Here is a 12,318-nt window from a genome sequence, read left to right on the forward strand (position 1 = left end):
CAGAGGAAATCCTTGAAAATATTCCAATAAAGAAGTAACATGATCACACCAAAAGGGGACTATTTAAACATACAGGATAAATTAGATAGAGAATTAGGTAAAGCCCTTGAGGATATCATTGTAATAGTTGAGACAAAAGAAATTATGGTGTATAAGAAGAGAGGGATAGATATAAAAGACATTGCTGAGATAAATCAACAGGTCTTGGAAACAGTGAGTATTTAGAACAAAGAACTATGAAACAGTTACAAAGAAATTAATGATATCATCAATAGAATGAAAGAAAATTAGAAACAGAGGTAAACTTAGAGACAAAGATTAATCACTTCAGTTTTGCCAATAATGATTTTTAGGTGGTGGAGGTATAAATAAATAGAGACAATTAACTGATGGTTGGAATCATAGTGCTGGATTTTGGAGAGGAACCAGGGGAGATATGGAATTGGAACTCATATGCATGTAAATTATAGTTGAAACATTTGATATAGATAAGATTGCAGGGAGAGAGAGAGAGAGAGAGAGAGAGAGAGAGAGAGAGAGAGAGAGAGAGAGAGAGAGAGAGTGAGTGTGAGAGTGTGAGAGTATGTTCGTGTTGGTTGGAGAAAAAACCTTAGAATAATAATTCATGTTTAAGATAAGAAGGGGAAGAGGATGAAGAGTCAGAAAAACTAATTCTTTATTGTTTCTTCAAAAAAGTCTGGCTAACATTGATATATACAACTGAAGCAACTGCTTTTCTTAGTACTATCAGTGGGTAAACTGCTATTATTTCAACCAAACCATAGTCTTGTTATTTGAGGAAAGTCAAATTTATACATAGAAGTCAGAAAATATGATACTAGTTCTTTATCTATCTTTGTGTGTTTTCCGAACAAATCCTTTGCTTCTTTGTAGTTCAGCTTCTGTACCTTTAACATTGGGGGAGTTTGATCATGTAATAGCTAGGGCTCTTTCCAGTTTGACAACTGAGCAGCCATAACATGACTGCATGGAGAGAACTTCTTCCTGTTTGGGCCTTCTTCAGGAAAAAGTATAAATGAATGGAAGAAGAGACTCAGCCCAAATGGGAAGAGACTTTTTGACACTGCACTCTGGGAACTCCAGGAAGAAGAAGGTGGAACATCATGGGGAAACTCATAAATTTTCCCAAGATGTTACATTTATAGTACCAATATTTAAATAATTATTTACAGATGTCTAAAAACTTTTAGAGTCTTAATATCCCAACCACCTTTTGTCACTAAAGAAAATTCTGAATCAAAATCCTGCTTGTCCTGAATGGTGTCTGCTTCTCCTGGTTTATTATTTCAGGAAAAGCATTATTCCTGACTCACTAGCTTTCTTTTCTTCCTTTGCAGGTGCTCTTTCCTCACTCTAGTATCCTCCTTCCCGTACTCCCCATAACCTATCTGGAAGAACTAATTGATAGCCTCAACTCTGTTCTGGGCAGTTAGGCTCCAGAGGGCAGAGTCAGAGCATAGCTGGACATGATAGTTCTTTTTTCACTAATTTTTTTTTTTTTTTACCTCCAAGGGACATATAAAAATTTCCAAGAGATAAAATAATCATTGAAATTTAAAAAATTGGAAACCAAAGAAGAATTGATTTACCTAATTAATTCTTAGCAGCAAGATGGTATAAAATGCTGGACCTGGAGTCAGGAAGACCCCAATTCAAACCCTATACTGCCTCAGTTTCCCTTTTGGTAGATAATAATAGTGCCTACCTCACGAGGTTGTTATGAGGATCAAATGAAAAGATACTTGTAAAACACTTTGAAAATTTTAAAGCACAATACAAGTGTGAGCTATTTTCAAAGACTTGCCCTTTCCCATTTTGAAATACAAAATGAACTATAACAAAAAAGTCAAAAAAAGTTTTGCTTTAAGTTATGTATACATTGTGTTCTTCACTTCCATTTCCTTTCTCCAGGCTGGAATGATAAGGACAGATGATGATGAATATTTCATTGAACCTTTGGAGAAAGGTAAGCAGAAGGAAGAAGAGAAAGGAAGGATTCATGTGGTATATAAGAGATCATCAGTCAAGCATGTACCCTTTGACATGTCCAAAGACTTTCTATACAGAGGTAGGTATCTTTGCTAAACTTTAATTTTAAATTTAAATGACAAGTACTAAAAAAAAACATAATTTCTCCCAAGTTGCAAGAATTTGGCTGCATTCATTAGAATGAGTCAAACTTCACAAGTAGAAGAAAATAAATGATTGAAGGCATAATATGCTGAGTTACTTTACTCTGGGTCATTGAATGAACTGTAATATTCATACAAATAAGACATAGAAAAGCCATCATCAGAGGAAGTTCTGTGTTTGAATGCTGATTTAGACAATTACTACCTACTTGAATCTTCTTGGGCAGGATATTTAACCTGAGTCTCAATTCATTCATTTGTAAAATGAAGGGATTTGAAATTAATGATCTTTAAGATAACTTTCATCTCTAATGCTAGGATAGTATGCATATTTTGATATCTAGCCAGATCATTACTTACCTTAAACCTTTAGGCAAAACTGTTTTTAAGCCTAAAATGTGAAGATATTTGTGCTTTTCAGTTCTCTTTAAAGAAATATATACTTTTTATCTTTCAAAAATCTTTATAATATGTTTATTTGATATGAATGTATATCTTAGTATAGAAAGATGTATGTCTTGGTATAGCATACAGTTGATTATCAATTTCTAGTTCAGAATTTCTCCCTCAACTTTTTTTGAATGTTGGATGAGCCCAAAACTCGAGCAACAAATAGCTCTTTATTTTTTGGGGGGAGAATAAAGAAAAACAAACTCTGGTTTTCTTATAGGTAGTTTCTTCCCCATTATTTTTCTAGTGATGTCTGAAAATAGTTGTTATTAAGTAATTATTCCTTTGAAAAATTATTTTAATTTTTTATAAGTATAGGATATATAAATGGGAAATAGTTATCTCAGTTTCCAAGTATATAGCCTTAGACTTAAAACATCTGCATCTAATTGCTATTGTGAAGCTTTCTAATTTAAGGTTTAAAAGTGAGTGTATCTTTTCCCAGATCTGCTATAACAATGATATTCCAGAGTTTAGTAGGGACATCCTTAACAATGTTATCCCCTTTAGCTGAAGGTTTTATGTATTTTGTTCATTATGTTTATTATTGTTATTTAACTCTGGAAGCTGAGATAGACCTGTAATATTTTCAAATGATATTGAGGAAAGCAATTGTTTCACAGATTTTTATTCGAGTTCCTTGAAGAAGCTGAGAAGTTGTGTTTTATTAGTCTAATGCTTACCTCTATGCAACGATTATGTCTTTGGACAGTTTTGATGCAATTTGACTTTTATGTAACATCATCCCCTCTTACACAGTGCTTATAAGAAATATTTACTTTACTCTTTGTTAAAATTAAACACATTTAAATTTCTAAATTAATATTCATCAGTGATATTGCTCTATTCTCTTTTTCTGCTTTATCCTTTCCTAGTTTAAATATTTACAAGACATGATGTAATGGTTGGAACTGATTTAGGTATATCCTTTAGTAGTTTTATTTCAGTTTTAAAACAAAAATATATTTGTATGTCATTCACTATTTTAATATCACAAAAATATTAAGCAAGAATACTGTGTCACTTTTCAGTTCAGAAAAGTATCTGGTTAATAGGGAAGAGTGTAATGTCTCCCATGACCTTAGGACATCCACCAAATCTGAATGGCTTCTTCAAGGAACTCGAATAAAAATCCTAGTGGATTGTAATCCTATCACCTATGTTATAAAGTTAACTTCTGAGGGCTGCTAGTTTACTTGCTTAGTAGTTTTAATGACTATTCTTACCTTCTGAAGTTCACAAAGTTGTAATCTGATCTGTTCTATTTTTTGCTATTCCACATAAGAGCAAGAAAGAATAAATACACCAGAAATAAAAGAAACAGATACAATACCCTGCATTCACTGCCATCTAATGCTTAGATGGGAAGACAGGACAGAAGTACCTAGAGGCTTACAATAGTTTTTACTTTCCTTGTTACTACGGAGCCAACACTGAAGATGCCCAGTATTGAAGATGTCCTCCCTCCTCCCTTGTTTTCTTCCTTTGCCCCCTTATTCAGTTGGGGCATCCAAAACTTGTATGGCTTTTTCAATGGCACATTTGACTTGAGCAAAATGGAAGTTCATCAACCTTATTTTTGGTTAGATAGAGGAAACATTTAACATTTACCAAACTTTCACTGCCTCTTAAGACTTCCAGGCTATTCCTACAGATCCCTCAGATCATCATCTCTACCATTTACGTAATATAAAGATCCCAAGCCTTGTCATATCTCTTGCTTCTGAACCTTGCTTTCTATCAGCTTAGACTTCTTTGATGTGTTCTCTGGCAATTAGAACTATGAATTTCTTGCAAACAGGAAGTACCTTACTTTTTTCTATTTGTATCTTTCATACTTGGCATGTATTAAGTATTAATGAATGCTTTTTATTCATTCATTTAATTTTTGAATGACATTTTTTTCTGGCTTAAGAGTTTTATTGACAACATACAGAAAGGTTGACGATATGTGTTTATTTTTATATTCTCCTATTCTACTAAGGTTATTAACTTTTTAACTATCTCAGAGTTTCTCTAAATAAACCATCATATTATCTAAAAAAGCAATCATTTTGCTTCCTTTTGCCTATACTAGAGGTTTCTACAATGTCTCAGTCCATGGTGCCTTTGGTAATTTTTTCATGGAATCTCAAAGCCAAAAGAAATACCTAACAGTTCTGTTTATTAAGTAGTTAGATCCAAACAGCTTAATAAGTTGTTGTGTTCTAACAACTTAGTAGCTATTAAAAATCATAATACACATAATTTCAAATAAAAATAATATTTTCATTTCATTTTAAAATAAACACAATTACATACTAATGAGATGTATGTTCCTGTTGGGTGCTGCATAATTTCACAAACCTTGGAATCATATTAGAAACCACTATATTTACTGTCCCACATTGACTTTCTTGAATTACTTGCTTTATATCATAGCAAGTGCTGAAAATCCAGTCTCACAAAGATATGATATAGTAAATGGAATTAATAGTGGGTGAATTTTAGCACTTAAAACTAGATATTCATTCATTAAAATGCGAGGTTTGAAAACCACAGGTCTATGTGTATTCCATACATTTATTTGTTAGTGGTAACAGTGAGCATTCTTGCTTTGCCTGTGATTATATTGGTAAGACTTCTAACCTTGCCAATTCACTAAAGTGCTTTAGATAGATGCTCTTATCACATTAAGGAAAGGCCCATTTATTTCTGTGCTGTTTAATGTTCATAGCATAAACAAATATTGTATTTTGTCCATATTTTTCTGGATTTATTTATATAATTATGTGATTATTAGTCACTAACATGTTTTCTTATGTTTATAATTTCCTTACTATGGAATCAACACTTCATTTCTGATATAAATACACTGTACAGTTTTATTATATATTCTTCTCCCTCATACATTCTACCTCCAGCAAAAGAAGAATACTAATTGTTGTTGTCCCATAGATGAAATTCCATTTTCTGTATTTCTACAGTCAGTTCCCTGTATCTTGAATTCTCTCTTTCTCATATCTCTAGCTTCCTGCACAGTTCATCTCAAGATATATCTTTTTCAAATGGCCTTTCTTTTTTTTTTTTAACAGTATTTTATTTATGCAAATACATGTAAATATCATTTTTAACATTCATTTTTGCAAGACTTAATATTCCAGACTTTTCTTCCTCACTCACTGACTTCCACACCAAGTCAGAAAACAATCTAATATATAGGTTTATATATATGCAGTTTTTAAAAATACATTTCCACATTTGTCATTCAAGAAAAATCAGATCAAAAGGAGAAAAAAAACATGAAAAAGAAAAAAAACAAGCAAACAAACAACAGCAACAACAACAAAAGTGAAAAATCCTATGTTTTGATCCACATTCAGTCTCCATAATTTTTTTTTCTGGATGCAAATGTTATTTATTGGAATTGTGTTAGATTACTATATTACTGCAAAGAAGCCAAGTCCATCACTATTGATCATCACATAATCTTGTTGCTATGTATGATATTCTCTTGGTTCTGTTTATTTCACTTAACTTCAGTTAAGTGGTTGTTAACTGATGAACTTAACATCAATTCATTTAAATCTTTCCAGGCTTTTCTGAAATTAGTATGCTCATTATTTCTTATAGAACAATAACATTCCATTATATGAACCATTCCTCAGTAGATGAGTATTCACTCAATTTTCAATTCTCTTTGCCACTACAAGAAGAGATGCTGCAAACATTTTTGTATTCTGGCTTCTTTTCCCTTCAGGAGATCTTTCTTGATACCACCTCTTGCCAGGGCTCACTCCCATCCTCCTGAAATCACTTTCATTTACTTATAAATATCTCACTTATACATCTCTTTGGATCTATAGTGCAGTCCCAGTGATGTAAACTGATATGTAAACTTCTTAGCTTCTTTGAATCCCCAGAGCATAGCATAGTTCCTGGGACATAGTAGGTGCTTAATAAATGCTCAATTGATTGACTAAATTCTAGCATGCTATTAGTTTGATAATTCAACAATGAAATGTTGAAGTATGTATATTTTTTAGGACTTTGGTGGATTGTTTTTAGAAATCAGATTCTTGGAAAGAATTGGAATTATTTTAGAGACTATTCTCCTGCACCATATTAAGTAATAAGTTATGTCACTTAATACAGAAAATTCAACAACAAGAAGAGAAAAAGTAAAAGAATTTGTCTTTTGTAATAAGATAGGTTCTTCTTGCAGAGTGAAGACCCCTTTGTTAAGCTGTCCCTTCTGAAACACTGACAGTGCTTCTGCTCTATTCCCCATTCCTATAGTTTGCATACTAGGGGAGACAGGAGCATGAATCCCATGGAAGCAGAAATTTTAAGCAATATATTTTATGGTAGTTCCTAAAGACAGTCTTTCAGTGGCTCTTTTTACCAAGTTGGGAATTTCTCCCTTTATTAGGAGCTTCCTCAATCCTGACTTTCTTCCTTTATTATTATTATTATTATAAGAAAGGATTATTATAATAACTGGTATTTACATAGCACTCCAAGATTTACAAAGCATTTCACAAATATTGTCTCACTTGATCTTCTAACAGCCTTGGAAGGTAGGTGTTATTATTATTCCCACTTGACAGTTATAGAAATGAAAAAAAAAAACAGGTTAAGTGATATGTCCAAGTTCATACAACTAGCTGTGTCTGAGGATGGATTTGAAATCAGGTCTTTTTTTTTTTTTTTTACATTTTAATTTTTATTTATGTTTTTGATGAGGCAATTGGGGTTAAGTGACTTAACCAGGATCACACAGCAAGGAAGTGTTAGATGTCTGAGGACAGATTTTAACTCAGCTCCTGCTGACTTCAGGGCTGGTGCTCTATTCACTGTGGCACCTTAGCTGCCCCTTAATTTTTTTTTAAATGTGAGTTCCAAGTTTCATTCCTCCCTGCTTCCTGTTACCTTCCCTAAAAAGACAAGAATTTTAAATAGATTATATATGCACAACTATGTAAAACATATTGATTTTACTCATGATAGAAAAGAAAAAGATAAAATGGAAAAATCAAGAGTATAAAGAAAGTGAAAATAATATGCGAACTGACATATCTAAGGCAAAAGATATTAGGATACAATTTGAGGGCACAGACAGCAGGTCCTAGATTTTTAGTAGGTAAAAACACAGTCGGAAAATGGATTTCTTTTTGTTTGTGGTTTGAGGCATGTTTCTCCTACATTTTTCAGTTACAGTTATTAGAGGGGTCTTGTCAGTGTCAGAATAGCTGATTTTACCTCCTGGTAACAGTATTCAGAACTGAGACTCAGGTTCTTAAAAGTTCATAGTTGTACAAATATAGGATTGTACAGAAAGAAAACATTTTATCCTACTGCAAAATATATATTTCCTTTTTTTAAATTATAGCTTTTTATTTGCAAGATATATGCATGAGTAATTTCACAGCACTAACAATTGCCAAACCTTTTGTTCCAATTTTTCCCCTCCTTCCCCTCCTCCCTCCCCCAGATGTCAGGTTGACCAATACATGTTAAATATGTTAAAGTATAAATTAAATACAATATATGTATACATGTCCAAACAGTTATTTTGCTGTAAAAAAAAGAATCAGATTTGAAATAGTGTAAAATTAGCTTGTGAAGGAAATAAAAAATGCAGGTGAACAAAAATAGAGGGTTTGGGATTTCTATGTAGTGGTTCATAGTCATCTCCCAGAGTTCTTTCGCTGAGTTTAGCTGGTTCAGTTCATTACTGCTCTAGTAGGACTGATTTGGTTCATCTCATTGTTGAAAATGGCCACATCCATCAGAATTGATCATTATATAGTATTGTTGTTGAAGTATATAATGATCTCCTGGTCCTGCTCATTTCACTCAGCATCAGTTCATGTCAGTCTCTCCAGCCTCTCTGTATTCCTCCTGTAGGTCATTTCTTACAGAACAATAATATTCCATAACCTTCATATACCATGATTTACCCAACCATTCTCCAATTGATGGGCATCACTCAGTTTCCAGTTTCTGACCACTACAAAGAGGGCTGCCGCAAATGTTTTTGCACATACAGGTCTCTTTCCCTTTTTTAAAGTTTCTTTGGGATATAAGCCCAGTAGTAATACTGCTGGATCAAAGGATATGCACAGTTTGATAACTTTTGAGCATAGTTCCAAATTGCTCTCCAATATGGCTGTATCTATTCACAATTCCACCAATAATGTATCAGTGTCCCTGTTTTCCCACATCCCCTCCAACATTGTATATTATCTTTCCCTGTCATTCTAGCCAATCTGACAGGTATATAGTGGTATCTCAGAGTTGTCTTAATGTTCATTTCTCTCTTTAATAATGACTTGGAGCATCTTTTCATATGGCTAGAAAGTTTCAATTTCTTCATCTGAGAATTGTCTATTCATATCCTTTGACCATTTATCAATTGGAGAATGGCTTGATTTCTTATTAATTAGATTATATTATATATTTTGGAAATGAGGCCTTTACCAGAATCTTTGACTGTAAAAATGTTTTCCCAATTTATTGCTTCCCTTCTAATCTTATCTGCGTTAGTTTTGTTTGTACAAAAACTTTTCAATTTGGTATAATCAAAATTTTCTATTTTGTGATCAATAATGATCTCTAGTTCTTCTTTGGTCATAAATTCATTCCTCTTCCATATCTCTGAGAGGCAAACTATCCTATGTTCCTCTAATTTATTTATAATCTCATTCTTTATGCCTAGGTCATGAACCCATTTTGACCTTATCTTGGTGTATTGTGCTAAGTGTGGGTCAATGCCTAGTTTGTGCCATACTAATTTCCAATTTTTCCAGCAATTTTGTCAAACATTGAGTTCTTATACCAAAAGTGGGGGTCTTTGGGTTTGTCAAACACTAGATTATTAAAGTTATTGATTATTTTGTCCTTTGAACCTAACCTATTCCAATGATCAACTAATCTATTTCTTAGCCAATTACCAAATAGTAACCGTTGCTTTATAATATAATTTTAGATCTGGTACAGCTAGGCCACCTTCATTTGATTTTTTTTTTCATTAACTCCCTTGAAATTCTTGACCTTTTCTTTTTCCATATGAACTTTGTTGTTATTTTTTTAGGTCATTAAAATAGTTTTTTGGGAGTCTGATTGGTATAGTGCTAAATAAATAGATTAGTTTAGGTAATATTGTCATCTTTATTATATTTGCTCGCCCTATCCAAGAGCATTTAATATTTTTCCAATTGGTTAGATGAGACTTAATTTGTGTGGAAAGTGTTTTGTAGTTTTGCTCATAGTTTCTGATTTTCCCTTGGCAGATAGATTCCTGAATAAAATATATATTTCCTATCATTTTTCCCCCAAGATCTCTATCATATCGGAATTAAATATCTTGTTTATAAGTGAAACTTGGCAGTTTTTGAGACTGCCTTTGTGAAAAGATTTTTTGGCAGTTTAAGGTATGGGGAGAACTTTTTGGATATTCATATTGTTTTTTACTTCATGAAAGTCATTGGAGGCAAATAACAGCTAAGTCAGTTTTAGGAGTTCAGTGATGAAAAAGAAATCACTTGATATAAAAAAGTAGGCTATAAAATGCTTACATGATTTTTTCTAACAAAAACTAAACAAGTAATAAGCATGAATGTATATGTAGGATATACAAGAAATTTATTAGTATAGTTCTTGATAAGGATTTTATATACTTTCAGAGACTTCAGTTTACATGTCTCTAACCTAAACAAAACAAAACAAAACAAAACATCAGTTTGTTTTGTTAATGCTTTGGACTTAGATTAATTTAGTAGAAAGCAAAGAAAGATCTCTTTAACAAACAAAACAAATAAGCATAGAAGCCAATTTTTTTTACCATAGGTAATAATTGGGAGAGACACGTTTACTATTAAAGAAAATAGGAGGGAAAAAATAAAATATTTTTAACCAAAATAAAAATTTACATGCATAAAAATATAGACTTATGTGTATATATAAAGAGTTTACTTTTGGGACAGTAAGATTTTTGGGGGAAAACATATTTGTGTATGTGTGTGTGTGTATGTGTTAGTGAAATATCTACCATATTCACCATATTAAAAATTAACATATACTGAATTACTTTACTCTTGTTTGATTCTGCCTTGAACCTATTCCTTTTTAACAAAAGTAGTTTTAGATTGTTTGAAACATATACAAAGTTTAATAGATATCAAGAATATGTGTCAACGTCTAAGCAGCATCTGTAAAATTTCTGTTGAATCACATAATAGTGACTATATTTTAAAGCTATGTTGAAATTTGACATTGCTCATAGTTCTAAAAAATGGCAGCTATGTCTCAATTAGTGAAAATAAAGTAAATAAAGGATCCCCTGAAGTGATACTATTATTCAATTTTGCACTGTGTATTTTCATTAGGCCAGAAGCAATTACAATATTTTACATAATTGCAATTTCAAATAGTATGAATTAAAATATATGTTGTAATTACAGCTGGGTCATAATTAGTATGAATTCCCTGAAATAATAGTATTGATTTGAATTTTCACTATGTATTTCCATTGGACTGGCAGCAAAGACCATCTTTTCATAATTATTATTTAGTATAGTGCAAATTCAAATAAACATCACTACTTCAGGGATGTCCTTATTCATACTAATCTGTACTTAACTGTAATAGAAAAAAAATATTTGTTTTTTAATATAGGAATTTATTCCCACTACCTTCCCTTCCCTCCATCCCCCCATGTCCAGTTTTATCTAATAAAGACTATAAAAGATAGTCTTTAATTTTATGGTTTAAAGAAAAAATGGCCAAAACCATTTTAGGATCTTAAAGGAAAGTCTAATAGAATTTTGTAACAAATGAAAGGGTAACATTCAGTTACAAAGTGACCGAATTCCGTTCAATAGATGTAAATTAGAAAACAATTTGAAATGTTTCCCATAATTTACATTCACTTAGTGAATTACTAAATTCAAAGTCAACTATGAAGCAATTTTATGGAAACAGAGTTGCTCCTTAAATGTCAATTGAAGATGGGTTTACTTTTAAGTTAGTGTTTACTTTATTTTTTATTTACATTTTAATTATTGTTGAATGTCTTGAAAGCTTGAATAGACTCCATTTTTGGCACAGAGAAAAATCTATTAATTTATGAAACTGCTTTTCCATGTTGGTGGATGTTTAATGAACGGGGCCAGAGGTAAACCAATTTGTGACATAAATAAATTTATTTTCTGAGTCTCTGTATACTTCTCTTTACCTCCTTTTTCTGTCGATTTTGTTGCTCTCTGTCTTTATTCTGTCAGGTATTGAGATTCAGTATTTTTATATTTACTGGATGAATTAATATAGAAATATATCCATTGATTTGGGAGTTCTGAACAATAGTTTAGATCTGAGCTTATCTTAGACATTTCATGCTAATCCCCAAATTCACAGAAGTTCTATCCATAGTCCATATTTCCTCATTTTTTCTAAATTTTGAAAGGATATCAGTGGAAAGATCTAGATGTCTGCCTGCCATTCCTATCTCTTGCACTTGGCCAATTCATTTATTCTTCCTATCATCAAATTCCTTGCTAACATACTTTATTTCTATATTTCAGAATTTATTATTTAAATGATATAATTTACTGAATTAAAATATTTATTAATCACTTTCTATGTGACATCACACACTATGAAACATTCTCTGTTCTCAAGATCTCACATATTTTTCTTAATTTAATGAACATCAAGAAAAAATTAATATTTCCAT

The 12,318-nt window shown here is 31.8% G+C and overlaps 1 protein-coding gene across 2 annotated transcripts in view; it reads left to right on the forward strand.

Moving 5' to 3' along the window:
- The window catches only part of ADAMTS3 (ADAM metallopeptidase with thrombospondin type 1 motif 3), a 281,852-nt gene that overhangs the window by 107,915 nt on the left and 161,619 nt on the right, over positions 1–12,318 (forward strand). For both annotated transcript variants that reach the window (XM_074275098.1, XM_074275097.1), the window contains exon 4: positions 1,933–2,089. In XM_074275098.1, coding sequence (XP_074131199.1) covers positions 1,933–2,089 — 157 coding nt within the window. The remainder of the gene's footprint in view (positions 1–1,932; positions 2,090–12,318) is intronic.

The sequence above is a fragment of the Sminthopsis crassicaudata genome, chromosome 6, assembly GCF_048593235.1.
Source record: "Sminthopsis crassicaudata isolate SCR6 chromosome 6, ASM4859323v1, whole genome shotgun sequence".
Taxonomy (NCBI): Eukaryota; Metazoa; Chordata; class Mammalia; order Dasyuromorphia; family Dasyuridae; genus Sminthopsis; species Sminthopsis crassicaudata.